The 15,720-nt window shown below is 41.7% G+C and overlaps 1 protein-coding gene across 5 annotated transcripts in view; it reads left to right on the top strand.

Annotated features, from left to right (window-relative positions):
* The first annotated feature begins 1,964 nt into the window (after window positions 1-1,964).
* The window catches only part of WDR26 (WD repeat domain 26), a 41,855-nt gene continuing 28,099 nt past the window's right edge, over window positions 1,965-15,720 (top strand). For 4 of the 5 annotated variants that reach the window (XR_012902948.1, XM_075925270.1, XM_075925269.1 and 1 more), the window contains exons 1-5: window positions 2,173-2,677; window positions 4,496-4,595; window positions 4,703-4,759; window positions 12,337-12,473; window positions 14,706-14,803. Coding sequence is in view for 4 of the 5 variants with exons in the window: in XM_075925270.1 (XP_075781385.1) it covers window positions 2,310-2,677; window positions 4,496-4,595; window positions 4,703-4,759; window positions 12,337-12,473; window positions 14,706-14,803 (760 nt within the window). In the remaining variant the exon portion in view is untranslated. Of the gene's footprint in view, window positions 2,678-4,495; window positions 4,596-4,702; window positions 4,760-12,336; window positions 12,474-14,705; window positions 14,804-15,720 lie in introns of all 5 variants that reach the window. The other variant, XM_075925273.1, reaches the window with a different exon arrangement.

Here is a 15,720-nt window from a genome sequence, read left to right as displayed (position 1 = left end):
TAGTACCTGCCAGGATATCCTCTGACACACCAAGGTGGAGTCCATCACCTGCACATGAAGATGTGCCTGTGATATGGAGTGAATGAGATAGGTGACTCCAGAACAAGAAGGGGGCAGTATTGTGGTTAAGGCAGCTGAATGTACCCTGGAGAATTGGGGTCCATCCCTGCCTCTACCAGGAGTTCATATGTAATTCTAGGCAACTCACTTGAAATTACATTTTTCAGATGTGATCACTACTCATATCTTCCTCATTTTCTGTGTGCTCAATTTGAGAATCTGGGACCAGATTTGCAAAACTGCTGAGCAGCCACAGCTACAACTGAAGTTAATGGCCTGGGCACTGCGCTTTGAACACAAAATGCTATGTAATGTGATATATTCTGCAGAATCACCTCCTAGGTATCTCTTTGGCATTCAAGCTTATTGGAAACATTTTAAATTTTTCTCTCAGTGTCTCAGTAGCCCATCTGTAAAATAGGGATGATAATATCCTCTCACCTCACAAAGCTATTATAAAAATAAACTTATAGAATTCTGTAAACACTATGATCTCCATAGCAAAGCCCAGGAAAAATTAGTAATTCTGTATTAAGAGCAGGGTTTGATTAGTACTGTATGTTATTAAACAATGAGAAAACAAAATATCGATTAGCTGCTCATTAAGAAAACTGTCTACATCAGTGGTCCCCAACCTTTTGGGGCTACCGGGCGCCGGGGGGCGGGTCCACTCATGCACTGGGCACCTGGAGGCGGGGACAAACACATGCCCAGGGCGGGGCCACCCATACGCCGCATGCCCGGTGCCGGCACCACCCATGCTCCACACTTCCGGGGCCGGCACCACTCCTGTGCTGCATGCCCAAGAGTGGAGCTGCCCATACGCCACGTGCCCAGGGCTGGCGCCACTCCTGTGCTGTGCGCCCAGGGGCGAAGCCGCCAATACGCCGCGCGCCCGGGAATGGAACAGCCCATGCGCTGCATGCCCAGGGCCGGCGCCGCTCCTGTGCTGTGCACCCAGGAGCCGGAAGTGCCCATGCGCCACGCGCCTGGGGCCAGTGCTGCTCCTGTGCCACGTGCCCAGGAGCAGGGACACTCATACGCCACACTTCCGGGGCCGGCACATCCCATGTACCACGCGCCTGGGGGCAGGGCTGCCCATGTGCTGCGCGCCTAGGGCTGGCACCGCCCCTGTGCCACGCGCCCAGGGGTGGAGCCAGCCCTGATCAGTCGGCGGGCACACAGAAATGGCCCATCGGGCACCGTGGCACCAGCGGGCACCATGGCACCCGCGGGCACCATGGCACCCGCGGGCACCACATTGGGGACCACTGGTCTACACTATGCACTGTTTTCAGTAGGCTTCTGTGGAAAACGTACTATGGGATCATGTAATTAAAGATTATCTCCTAATGCATAGACATAAAAGGGGCCAAATTAGGGATTGCATTTTAACTCTGGCATTTAACTTTTGGGTGATCACATGGCATACTTTTCTTTAGCATATTTTTATGATGGGGTGTGTATACACTTATGAATACACATATATTTACACACTCGCCTACAGACGTACAAACATCTCGTCTGTCCCTATGTATTACAGATCAGGACACGTATATAGTCTGTATACAGAGGGTGTGCTAGGTGGGCACACAGGGCTGAGTGGGAGGCAGCTGAACAGGTGTATGGCAAAGCCCCCTCCGGGGCTGGGCCCTCCCTCCATCCTCTGGAGCTACCCAGGCAGGGTGAAGCCCCGCTCCTCTTTGCCCCCTGCCCCTATAGGCTCCATACCCCGCTCCAGGCGGCGGAAGTAGGTGTAGGGGGCAGTATAGGAATTTCCTGTGACGTCCCGGCCCGGACTCCATTAGGCTGCAGCTGGGCAGAGAAGTGACAAACCCAGCGGCACGGAGCAGGCCGGGCGCCTGGGGCAGCCGGGCGGGGGCTCCGGGCAGCGGTAGCAATAACAAGAGGGAGCCCCGAGCGGGTGGCGGCACTGTCTCCGGGACTCCGGGGGGGACAGGGCCCCGCTCCTCCTCCCCTCGCCTCGCCCCCCCCGGCTTCCCACCACGGCCGCTCTCGGCGAGGAAACTCTGGCCTCCGCTTCCTCCTCCTCCGACTCGGACACCGGCGGCGCCTCCCCGCCCCCGCGGAAGAAAGCCCGGGCCTCCCCGGCGGCGGCGGAGGGAGCAGGCGAGTCCGGGGCTTCCGCGGCCAGAGCAGGCCTCACCTCGTCCCAGTCCCCCTCGCTCCCCGCCGGGCTCGCCCCCCCTGCCGCCCCGCTCCGAGGCAGCAGCACCAGCGGCAGCGCCATGCAGTCCAACGGGGCAGGAGGGGGCCAGCAGCAGCAGCAGCAGCAGCCGCCGCCGCAGGGGCCGGCGGGCCCGGAGCTGGGCTGTCTGGTCGCCCAGAACGGCGAGGCCTCGTCGGGCTCGGCCGCCGGGGAGCAGCTGGCTCACGCCAACGGGCTGCTGCCCTCCACGGCCAACAGCGGCGGCGGCAGCAGCCCCGGCGGCCTGAGCGTCAACAACGGGGTCCCTGCCGCCGGGGGGCCCGGCTCGGCCGCCGCGGAGCTGGGGGGAGGCGGCGGCAGCGCCCTGAAGAAGAAGAAGCGGCTCTCGCAGTCGGACGAAGACGTGATCCGACTCATCGGGCAGCACCTCCACGGGCTGGGCCTCAAGTAAGTGCCCGCGCCTCCCGGAGGAGAGCTAGACCCCCTCTTGCGCCAGAGGCAGGGAGCCCTACCGGGCAGGCCTGCGCGGGGGCCCACCTGGCGAGGCTCCTTTTTCCTTCCCTTCCCCGCTAGCGGGTGCTATGAGCCCCCCGCTTTACCAGCCATAGGGAGGCAGGGTGAGGCTGGGGAGCCCGGGTACCCTCTGCTGCTGTAGATCAGCATTTATGTAGGTGAATAGCAATCAGTAAGGAAAGAGGAGTCAAAGTGGGGGAGGGTCTGCCTTCGTGCAGGGGTGGGCCGGGGGAAATAAAGGTGCTGGGAGACTTGATGCCCTAAAATAGAACACCGTGCCTATGGGAGACAGACCGACAAATCTGTCTATGACCCACATACATAAGGTTTGGACAGCGGAAGGGAGGAAAGAGCTTTCTGCCACTAACTACCCTGTCACAGCTTGATAGCCCATTATAAAGTGAGATCAGTAAGAGTATATGAAGGGGAGCTGTGGGGCAGACCTGATGTATTGAAAACAATCAAGTGAGGAACCTGTCTTTCACCCAGCTTTATACATTCAAGGCAGACTGTCTGAACCATGGTGGGTGGGAGGACAGGTAGAGCTTCCTGTGCCAGAGATGACAATAGGAAAGGCTGCTCACTTATAACTAATGTCAGATCAGTACAAATGTTTTACTTGGAGAGAAGTGATTTGGTGAATGTAATAGAGTCTGGACACTTGGAGTGTTTTTGTTTTAAGTTTCAATAGCTCAATGGTTAACTATAAACAAACCAACCAAACGAATTAAACTATCCTTCAGGATTCTGACTGCAGAGCCTGCATTCCTGTAATTGGATGAAAGCTTGTATAGATTTGTTTTGGCCATATGTCTAATAGCTTTTGAAAATACTCTGTGTAGACTGGAAAAAATTAAAATGATACATATGTTGATTCTTCTGTAGATCAGAGCATTGCAGTATTGTTGAGTGAGTGTGCAGCAGAGGAAGGGGAAATAGAAATAAAATACAGAGAGATGAACCATTTGGATTTTACATAACCCCACCCCTTTTATAACTAAAACGTAACAGTAACAAGGTGGGTATTAAGATTTTGGGGAATGGAACTATAGATAATTATCCAGAAAATAAAGCTACAAGGAAAATATCAAAAGAGAGATCCCAAGCTAGTATGGGGTTGGATTGATTTTGATAGTACACAAAACACACCAGTGAAAGAGGCGGCAGATTTACCACAGCAGGAGACAGCTTGCCACTGTTTATAGATTACACTACAGTAAATACAATATTTGTAGCATAAAAGGGGGAGGGTTACAGGTTAGTAGGTTTATTTTTTTTATTTTAAAGGAAATTACCTTTAAAAGTCCTGACATGAGCAAAGACTAGAGCTATGTCTGCAGACATCTTAATACAGTATAGTGTCAGGTCTTCATACACATTCTCTACTGGTGGTTATAAGATGTATCTAGTGTTTATAACCCATATCTTTTTTCCATGCAGACAACTTGCAGCTAGAAACTAGTTTATTTTTATTTGGACATGCTTGTCTGAGATGGTGGGTTAGTCAAGGAAGACCATCTAAGCACTTTGTACAAATTTTCAAACCAATCAACCACTGTTGTGGATATAGAGAGCTGTCTATCCAAGTATCTTGAGTGATTGGAATACTTAAATCTTCACATGTTTCTGAATCTGGGTTATAAATATCTTGCTTCATAAAGTTTTTAAAATATTGCAGACTGTTATTGCAATGGGTGATGCATTTTAAGAGTAAAATCGGTCAGGTTTTTTTACACTGTATCTCTCCTGCAGCCAGACTGTTGATCTTCTCATGCAAGAATCGGGATGTCGTTTAGAACATCCTTCTGCTACCAAGTTCCGCAATCATGTCATGGAAGGAGAATGGGATAAGGTAATGTATGTGGGGCATATAGGACTATGTAACTGTTATTAAATTTATAGCTTGTGAAATGCATTTCACAGTTCTTCAAGCTTATTTTTTTATACCATTTTTTGCAGGCTGAGAACGACTTGAATGAACTTAAGCCTTTGGTGCATTCTCCTCATGCAATTGTGGTAAGAGGCACCACTTCAGTTGTCTCGGATATAGTTGGGAATAATTGTAGTAGAACACTTTTTGTACTTATTTCAGAGTTAATGTTGGCATCTGTACTTATTTTAGTAGGTGGCTTTCTATCAGAAAATGCTAACTGTGGTCTCCTATCACTTTGTAGTGTTTGAGAGAGGATGCCTAAAATATGAAGACCAACACTCAGTGCATTGAATGTGTAAATTTAAGAATCAAGCTTAGGTACAGTTTAGAATACCTAGGTACAGTGGGGATTTGCAAACTGCTATAGAATGTCATGGGAATATATAGAATGTCATGGGCTGCTATAGAAAGTGAACAGTAATGTTGTTTTTCCAGATGGCTCTTAAAGAATAAATGTGTGCCACTCTGTGCAATTTTTGTAAGCTTTGTCCTATTTGTAAAGCGGATCAGTCTGGTAATAATGTATGTTTACTTGGTTCACCTTACGGTTTAGATCCTGTGATTGGTTTGGCTTTATATATGTGGTTTCAGTAACTTTGTGATGACATGGAAAGTGTTTCTGGATTTATTTCTGTGACCCAGGATCAAAATGGTTACATCCAGCCTTAACCTTTCTTCAGCCATCTTAATTTAACAATGTTAAATGTTTACTAAAATTAGACATTAGCTATTCAGTGTTTTGTAGTTATTTGAGGAGAAAAATGTAGTACTGCTTTGTGAAGGGCCTGTGGCTGTAAACAATGAGGAATCAGCTGATGGCTGCTTAGCTTTTTACTTCTAGCTGATTCATTTTGTTGTCAGGAGAGTTTCCTGCCTGGTGGGGGAGGGGAAGAGAGAGAACAGGAAGTGAAGTAGGAAAAACAGATGTTAACAAAACATAAGTGGCTGCCTGAAAGGAGTTGCATCTTGTTCTGTTAAGTATGTCATAGTTAAACTTTTCCAAAGTCTTTCCTATTAAGCTACAATTCTTGTTCTTCTTCTTTTTTGCTTAGAAGGCTAATATCAGAGAACAAACTTTTAAAAAGAGTAAAGAAGCAACATGGGTCAGGAAAGATTATCCAAAGAAAATATACCAAAACAATGTGTACATGCTCATTGTCTCATGAGGAGTGAACATTTTGAGAGAGGAGTTTTTTCCCTATTCTATTCAAAATGTTGCTATCCATGCTAGCTTATTAAAAATTGTCATAGTATAAGGACTTATTGCAATTAGAAGAGGCTAATTTGACATTTAGTAAATCTAAAGTATAAAAGGCTACATAAGTCTTAGCCTTTGTAAAATGTACGCAACTGAGTAAAACTTGTGGAAATGTGAATTTTTTTGTTTTGTTTTCAAACTCTATCTAACTTAGATTGACACTTAAGTGTATTTTTAATCCTCAGAATCAGTTCAGATTAACAAAAACAACTTTTTTATTTAAAAATAAATCTGCCATATGTACAGCAGTAAAAAAATAAAGATGTACAGTAAAGGGATAAGTCACTCTATCCTATTATCCACATCTTTAGAGTCAGATGTTGAGTAATTGATTTTTTTAAATTTTTTTTTAAAGAATCTGTTACATTTATAGAGATTACCTGTCTCATTCAGATTTTTTTAAATGGTTGTAAGAGTTGTCTGGAATATTTTATGGTTATTGAAAGATTTCAGCGAAAACTTAAAGCAATAAGTAGCAATTGGAAAAGGAAATGTCAGTAGAGAATGATTATGCTCTACACAATCAGATCTAATAGATGAGGATTAATCTGTGAATTTTGTACCATCAGTGATGTTTTAGACACCTCTGTTCATCTTGTTTTAAGGGGTCGGATAACATTTCTCCGTCTCATGGCACCAGTGGTGGTGGAGGATTTAAATAATTCAGATTTTTATTTCTAGTAGTCTTAGTAGTACTTGCACTCCTCTATTTCCATCATGTTATGTAAAAAAGAACAGGTCAATTCAATGTACGCTTATTTTGGCAACTTTATATTGATCTTCTACAAGGCACTGTGTTTCTGGTTTCTGTTTTAGGTCATTTTATTTGATTTAAAAGCTGTTTGTTTCATTCATCTATTGAACAGTGTTTAGGAGAATAAATTCAGTAAATAGCCATATTCTTAAGAGAAGAAGTGCTGTTGTGTTTTATGAACCAAGATCAGAGAGGTCTAGGTTTATGAATCCCAGCCTGGCACCACATGTGTCTCAAGATGGATGGGTGGGTGTCGTGTATGTAAAAGGTCAATCCTACTGACATTTTACTATATGCTTTAATAGGCTAAGGAATCTTATTTTTAATGTGACTTGGTCAAGGATGATCTGGACATTAACCTTGAATCAAAATGAGCTATGTAAACAAAGTTGTATGGCCTGGATATTATACATTCTGCCTGTGTCTTAGTTTCCCTATCCATAAAAACTGCCATAAAGTGCTTTGAGATCTACAGATGGAAGTGCTGCATATTAAGGTATAAACTGCTGATCTAAATTTCAAATCTGGATTAAACAGTTGCTGCAGCTGGCCTCAGCTGAAAAGAAGTAGCCTGCTTTCTTAATTCCTTTGTAAACACAATTGATTGCAGTTGTCCTGTACTCCTGTTGAACAATATGATTAGCAGTGTCTGTACTTGATGTAACATAGTATGGGGGGTGCAACTGGTAGAGGTACTAAAGGAAAGCCTTATCTAGAGTAGCGGGCCAAACATGAAAACCGAAACTTTCTTCTGCTATTAGGTGGAATTTCCAAAAAATCTTATGGATATCCAGTTTAGTTTTTGGCCCTGGTCAGCATGTCAGTCACTGCATTTAAGATTTCCAAGTGAAATTCAGCTTGTCTGCTCTTGGTTTGCCATTATCTGATAGAATAGTCCCATTCATCCTCGCTATGTTCACTTGATAATCTCATTGAAATTCAAATGATATCACAGGACAAAATTGCAGGTAGAAGCACAATTTTTTTCTTTACAGTTAGGAAACCTGTTTAGGATCTCCTATCCTTATGGTATGGCTAAAGGCTTGTCTATATGTGAAAATTAATCTGGAGTAAACTGGGGTATGAACTAAGAGCGGATTAGCTTCCTTATGAACTCCATGTGGAATATAACATCCACACATGGAGTTAATCAGGAGATAACTTGCTGTGTAGAGAAGCTCTAAAGCCTGTAATGATTCTTTACTGGGATAGAATCCTTTAACTTTTCCTTTTGCTCTCACTCAGAGACCTTGTACATAGTTACCTAAAAGTGGCAGCTTCCTCTAGTTTCAGTTAATTGATTTTTCTTGTTTCAATTTGAAGACATTCAGAATATCGAAAGATGGTGTTACGTGTAGTAAAATGGGCTATTTGTTTATCAGATTTGCATTGTTTTCACAGTAAGGATGTTGATGAGCCCATAGACTCTGTCTTTTCATTGAGTATTTTTAAGAGAAACTTATAAGTTCATATTTAAGTAGGAAACTAAAGAAACAAGTTCAAAGCATCCACTTTCGTCCTATTTTATTAGTTATTACATTGTTTAAGTGCTAACAATATATACATTTAAACACCCCCCTTTCCTTCCACCCTTCCCTCCCAACCATGACTTTTACTCAATCCTGGCCAAGGTTACGCCCTAGCAATTCTTTACATGGGGCCACATTAGCATCAAACCATTGAGTCAATGTTACTGTTAATTATATCATACAGTATTTAGAAACAGCAAAATGCAGCACTTTCTTCAACTCATCTTTAGTATTATACATCAGGTTATGTAACATAATTAAAATTGTCAGCCTGAGAAGATGAACATTATTTCCTGTGGCGTTTCTCCACCAGATAACATACAGAGGTACATTTGCTGTTGAAACAGAGTAGCTGTAGTCAGATCTTCAATGATCATTTTGAAAAGAAGTAGCTAACTGCATTTCAAACTATATTGTCAGTGTTAAGTTTGCAGTTAACTGTCTCAGGACTCTTTTAGTTTTATTGAGAGAGGATAGATATTGAAAGGGAGTCAAGTCTCTTCTAATATTTCCATTGCAAGACCATAATTATATTTGAAGGGAGATCTCAGTAGTGAACTGGGTATGTAGCTACCTTCTAATCATTATCAATTTAGTGCTCTTATGTTGTTCATATTGGATAGAAAAGTATATTGAAGACCTAATTGTAAGCGTAAGATATATCATCCGGCAATATTTCTTTCAAGCTGTAGGATAACACAGCACTGAATTAATGTTATGCCTTTACCTTTTTAAACTCCCTTCTGTCCAGTTGAGGAAGATGGTCTCTGACACCAGAAACAATTATCAGCACTACTAGTATTAGGTACTAGCAGCAGAGGGAGAAATTAGGAAGAAAGAAGGGGAAAAAAGTCTGATAGAATTTAAAAGCTTCAGTGGGGTAGCCGAATTAGTCAGTACAGGATAAACTTAAAAAAACAACAAATAGTATGGTAGCACTTTAAAGACTAACAAAACATGTAGATGGTATCATGAGTTTTAAGAAGTGGGCTGTGCCCATGAAGCTCATGATACCATCTTCATGCTTTGTTAATCTTTAACGTGCTACAATACTTAGTTGTTTTTTAAGTTTATGATACAAAAGAAGCGCACTGGTTGCAGAAAAGCTGATTCAAGAATAGGAAAAGCTGAATTGCCTAACAGAAGATAAGAAAAATCCTTTAAAACATACAGTGGAATAGGATCCATGCCCCTTAGCTGTAGAACCTGTGTAAGCTGACTTCTCATTATTTGGGATACTGGCATTTAAATAAGAAATTAATCCTACGTCCCATCAGATAACTTAGCAGTTTTTTGGACAAAAATACAGTCAGGAACAAATAACAAAGCAGTTGTGATTAAACTGTAGGCAGAATGTTCCTTGGGCCTTTATAAGGACATTATCTGTAATTAAATCCATTCAACATTTTTCTTTCAAGTCTGTTACAAATAAAATATTTTTACCATGTACAGTGTCTCCATATATGAAAACTCCAGTGTTGAATCATTCTAAGTTATCCTTTTCAGTAGTATGCCTAGGATTCATGGAATTAATGACTATTTTTAAAGGAAAATTTGTGCTGAACCAACTGTAAGAATGTACATATTCAGCTGTCTTGGCAACGGTACTCGCCTTGGTTGCTATACAAAATACAAGGGCTCAACGTCAGTCAATTTTGACATGCTTCTTGTACTAGTGTGGATAAAATGAGTCATGGAGACAGTGCTCTGCCTTGCTTTTACAGGAAGTTCCATGAAATTGCTGATATTGACACAACAACAAAAAAAACCTTCTTTTCTCTTTTCTTCCTCAACAGAAATGGCTTCATTACCTGGCATAATGGTTCTAAAAGAAGGGGTAGAGGTAGTAATTGGATGAAGTAGTTATCATCATGCAGATAAGGGAAACCAAGAAAAAGTGAATGGATGGCTACATAAGAAACAAAATATTATCTATGAAATATGCAGGGAGAATTGGAGAATATTCAACACAGAGTTCTGGATAAAAACTGAGAACAAAGTTATTTAAAAAAAAATTATATATGGTGATCACCTACCACACGGAACCAACCCCTCCACTCGTAATAAGTGCATAGGAAGTATTAAAGGGGGAAGTCTGACTTCTAATGACTCGTCACCACAAAATCTTCAACATTATACCTGTAAAAATTATAGATACTCTCTTCTCTAATGAGCCTCCTCTTCCCCCTTCACACCGAATGCAAACAAACTGACTGTGCAGTGAAAGGGAGACTAATATAAAGGGGGTTCTGACCTACCCCCTAGAAGACATCCGAGTACTGGAAAACTAAGATGCTATAGTATCTATACGGTGATGCATATCTAGGTAACATCATACACTTCTGAAAGCTATATAGTAAGTCAGCAGTTTTCATTCATGTACATGAAAACTTGATATGTCTGGTTTGTTCTCAAGAATTACAGAAGGTGTGTGGTTCTCTGTTTTAATGAAGCGTAGACATCATAGGCTGTATTTATAATCCATCTGGAATGATTCTCCTTGAAAGAAAGCAAATATTTTATCTAAATGTTTAAATATTTTACCTGCTAGTGGTTTTGTCGTCTTAAATTCTCCTAAAAAAGAATATCTCATTTAGTCAAATGTGTAGGATGAATGAGATTTTTTTTCTTTATAATGCTCTACTCCAGTGAGTTATCTATCTTCTTACCGCTGTAATGACAATACTGTACATCTTAAACATCATGAATGAGATGAGAACGAATTTTCTTTTTAAATATGGCTTGCGTAGTCAGTCAAACATTAAATTGGGTAAGCTTCAAGGAATGACTAATTTAGCCTTTACACTTAAAATTTAAGGGTTTTTTTCTCCTTAATTTACAAAAAATACTCTTTAAATGAAGCTCTAGTTATTTAAATATTCCATTGTTAATAGCTTAGAACACGTCAGCATTGAGCTATTGTATGGAAAAACAGAATTAAATGAAATTGATCAAATAGAACAGTGTAGCTGCCCTATCCAAGATAAAGTGAAAAAATGAACAACGTTCAGTAAAACCTGTAAAGATAAGGCATAACTTCAAGGCTTTTATACATTTCTTGTGTTTTTTGATTTTGAAGAGACTAGCACTTCACTCAAAATTATATTCTTCGTTAACTTAGTAATGAGTTACCTACAGTGTTGCAAAGCCTATGATCTTTGGGGTCTACTGGACTCACAGGGGGATAGGTGTTGATCAAATTGTATACTTACGATGTGTTTTGCGCTTCATTCTGTTCTGAAGAGATAGAGAAAACATAAGTCACTTTTTTAATTTAATTTTGTTTCACTCTGGATATGTTCTCAGGTTTTCTTCTTATCCCACTACTTGTGGCAGACCAGAGGAAGGAAGGTGTCTTCTCATAGACATAGCCACGAATAGGAGAGGAGGCAGACAAAAAATACACACAGAGTGTGGCTGTGCTTATGTAGAAGCAATCAAGCTGTGTATAACTTTCATCTTAAGGATCATCAGCATGTTAAATTTGGGGGGCTCCAGGTTTTAATTGTAGAACTGAATGCCTTCTTTCTTCTTGTGTCCATAAACATGTGATCTTAACATTAACAACTTTTGATGGGAAAATGTGTGAGGGTCACATTGGAATTGCAATAGAAGTTAATGCTTATGAGAAATGAGTATAGGTGAAGTGTGTCTTAAATGTGGGAAGCTATGTTGCTCTGCTTTCTGTAAAGAATGTTTATTTTACAACTATAGCAAGAATCCCTTGGTGAGCTTCTATGTAATCTGTATAAAAACACTTGCTGACCTACTGGGTCGTGCTCTGTACAAGCGTACAACATATCAAACTTTTTTAAAAATTGGGCATAAGATTAAGGGAGTTTCAGTCATTGTCCTTCAAACCAGGATTAGGTGAAAGGGATATGGGTTCAAAATAATAACTAGAAGGGAGTGTAAGAAGCAGGAAAGAATACGTTCAGATGGGTTGGATTTTTGGGGGATCTCTTCTAACTACCACAATTTAAAGATCAGCCAGAAATAATAATACATTACATATAGCTATATTTGTGAAGAGCTTAGTAGAACAGTTTCTACTGTTCTGTTTAGGCTCAAACATTTTCTGAAACTTTTCCCCCTGACTGCTGCTTTCTATCATGTCAGAGGATGAAGTTCTTGCTACTACAGCAGAAGTACCTGGAATACCTGGAGGATGGCAAGGTCCTGGAGGCACTTCAGGTTCTACGCTGTGAACTGACACCACTGAAATACAATACAGAGCGCATTCATGTCCTCAGTGGGTAAGGATGTTTTTAAGCTTGGACAACTAATTCTACAGAATGTTCTGAGGGATTGTGTAATTCAATGGAAACCAGTGCTGGTCAATATTTCCTAATCCATCTCTTCATAATCGATTAAGTGCATTTGAAATCATATGGAGTACATAAAATAGTGTCAGTGGTAAAACTAAAGCACTGTTCTTTCTTTTAGGCCCAGTCCCACTCCTGTTGAATTCAGTGGGTGAAAACTCTTTGCAGAAGTACATCTCTTATCTATCCCCTCCTTCAGTCTTTTGTACTAAATTGTTTTAAACATCTGAATTACTTATGCTATAGTTTTTAGCTTCTTGGCTAATATAATCTATTGGTGATCCTTTGTCTTTTTAAATACTGAAGACATTTACTATATTGACAGTACTATTGTATCATGAGTCAGATCACATTAATCTAAAATAAGTGTTATATACTGCCTTTATGGTATCAACCGAACTTATAAGGACATTAATTCCAGTCCTTTAAGGGAAGCATGTTCAGGCTCCCTTCCTATAGCTGAGTAATTCTCAAGTTGGTAGATAAGGATTTTGTTGGAGTATTTTTGTTGGGAGGAGGAGAGTGCAGTATTTGCAGTCTCTTTTTTTCATCTTTCCTGAAGACTAATCTAAAGATGTGTTGTTTTGTGTATCCAATACCTTGCATTGGCACCTTCTCTGCTTAAAGCTTTCAAGTGAATGACAAAGCAAAAGAACTTTTAGGGCCAAATGACTATTTGTCTATCCCTCAGACTCCAATAATAAATCTTTCTAATGAATTAGGATCATCACCATCCTAAGGAGCAAGCTGTACAGTCCATAGTGGTGTCGTAGTTAACTATGCCATTATGCTAGACATTTAGAAGTTTAGTATGATACAGCTGGAAACACATGCCTCAAATGCACTGGGATCCATTGGCATAGAAAATTTTGTTTACATCTGGGTAGATTTTTGTGCCATTATAGCAAAGGTGGGGAACCTTTTTTGGGTCGGGACACTGACCCACAAAAAAATCAGTTCGGGGGGGTTGAACAAGTGAGAAGCAAAAAACCAAACCAAAACACTGTCGTTGATGTGGCCCCTAACAGAGGAGAAAGACACTCCCCACATTCCTTTCCCACACCAGAGCTTAAGGGGGCCCAGCCTCATAGATTGTGTGCTCCAGCCCCACAGTGGGGTAGTTGGCGGGAGGGGAGAAAGGGAGGGAAGGGCTGAAGTGCTAGCATGGGCTCCCCAGTGTTGGAGGAGGGGGCCCTGAGCTTCAGAGACCGCATCTGGCTCCCACGCCTGAGGTTCCCCTCTCCCTGCATTCTAGATTAGTCAGACATGATTTAAACTTGTGAGATGCTTCATTGGGATTTTTGTGTTGAAATTCATAAGCCTTTGAGTTAATCTACATAGGGGGGGAAACGAAACTTATTGCTCACAAAATAAAGCACCATTGTACTTTTTGACTTGCTCCAATCAATTCTTGGACTCCTCATACATTTTGTTCAAGCTTTTACTTGAATACAAGTTGGTTAGGCGTGACTGTTCTATGTGTCCTAAAGAGCAATGCGTTCGGCTTTAATAAGCTGATGTGAGGGAGAGGGTTCCAAAATAGAGGTCTCTCTTCTTAGAGCCTTGTCTACCCCATCCCACTCAAACATTTTTCCTGTCTGCATTGTGTTTTCTTGTAAATAAAATTGCTGAGCAGTCACTCGGATATGAATTGTAAACAGGAACATTTCCATATATATGATCCTTACAACTGAAAATTAATTCCAAAAGGTATGATCATCATAGGATGTGTTTGTTCTAGGGATGTTAAATTTCAACTAATCTGCTAATTGCGGGGAGGGGCACTCATTATCCTGTCTGTGCTGCTGCCTTTTAAATATAGAATCCCTGCAGTGTTCTTGCTACATTGAAAAGGCTGAGGCGCAGTAGTCAGACCCAGCACAAACAGGGACTGCTTGAGTTCCTGCTTGTGCCGTTTTCCCCAGCTACGCCTCTGCTTCCCCAGTCTCTCTGGAGATGTGCTGGGGAGAGCTGGCTTAAAAGCTGGTTCCCCCCAGCATCTAGCTCCTGCTCTCCCCCTACCTTGCTGCTTCTGATACAGAGGCACCAAGGGCGCAGAAGCGACTAGTTGAGTAGTGACTCAACTACCCTGATAAGCATAGGCTTATGGGGTAATTGACTAGTTGCTTAGCTCCCTAGTTCATTCCCTTTTTGTTTTGACAGGTATCTGATGTGTAGTCATGCAGAAGACTTGCGTGCAAAAGCAGAATGGGAAGGAAAAGGAACAGCTTCCAGATCTAAACTTTTGGACAAACTCCAGAGTAAGATACATTCAATAGTCAGCGTTTAAATAGATTTTTCTAAACGTACCCCAAATTTTTCTAGTATATCCTAAGGTTGTGACTGGTTAACCAGTAAGTATTACCCTTACTAGGTGGTGTTTTCTGGTAGCTCTTAAGTGGCGGACTGGAGCATTCCCCCACTTTATGCTCTAGTCTGGCCTTGCCCACCGTGCCGGGCAGGATTCCAGCTAAGTGTCTAACTGGTTAAATGGGATTTTATACCCCCTAGTACATCCCCACTTAATATGGTAACTTTTGAGGGAAGTGATTTTAATTACACTTATCAATGATTGGTGCTTTATGGGGATGGTAATTCTGATTAATGGGAATGACTTAGTGATTTTTGTGGGTCTTAAGTCTTGTTTCTCAGCTTTTGATGTCTCTAGCTGTTTGAGATAAAAGCTTTCAGTTCTCTGTGTCTCTGCTATATGTAGAAAATATGTGAATTGTTTTCATTGCTATCTGCTCTGTTAGTTTGCTTCTTCCATGTCATTCACTTGTGATAGGCCAACATGTTGGCTTATTGCAGCTTCCTTTGATATTGCCTAGCTGACCCCAGAGCATGTGGTATCTCATTTCAAATCTGTGGCCTGTCCTGTAATAGTGGTTTTCAATCTTTGGCCCACGGGCTTCTGGAAGGGGGTCCTTAGACTATCTAAGATTTCCAAAAGAGGCTGCACTTCCATTTGAGACTTTTGAAGAGTCTACAAATGAGCTTGCACAGCACTACTATAAGGTGATGGACTCTACTGCTCTATTAATAGCAGTACTAATACAGTGTTGTCTTTTAATTGGGAATTCCTCATAATGAGCACACAATGTAGTCTAGTGGAGTATTGCAATTGAGGATTTGACTGTTAAAATCAGTGTGCAGTAGTCTATTTTGTATAAATGGA

Source organism: Pelodiscus sinensis, chromosome 3, assembly GCF_049634645.1.
Source record: "Pelodiscus sinensis isolate JC-2024 chromosome 3, ASM4963464v1, whole genome shotgun sequence".
NCBI lineage: Eukaryota > Metazoa > Chordata > Testudines > Trionychidae > Pelodiscus > Pelodiscus sinensis.
Note: the sequence above shows the minus strand (reverse complement) of the source record. Positions and strands in the feature narration are given on the sequence as shown.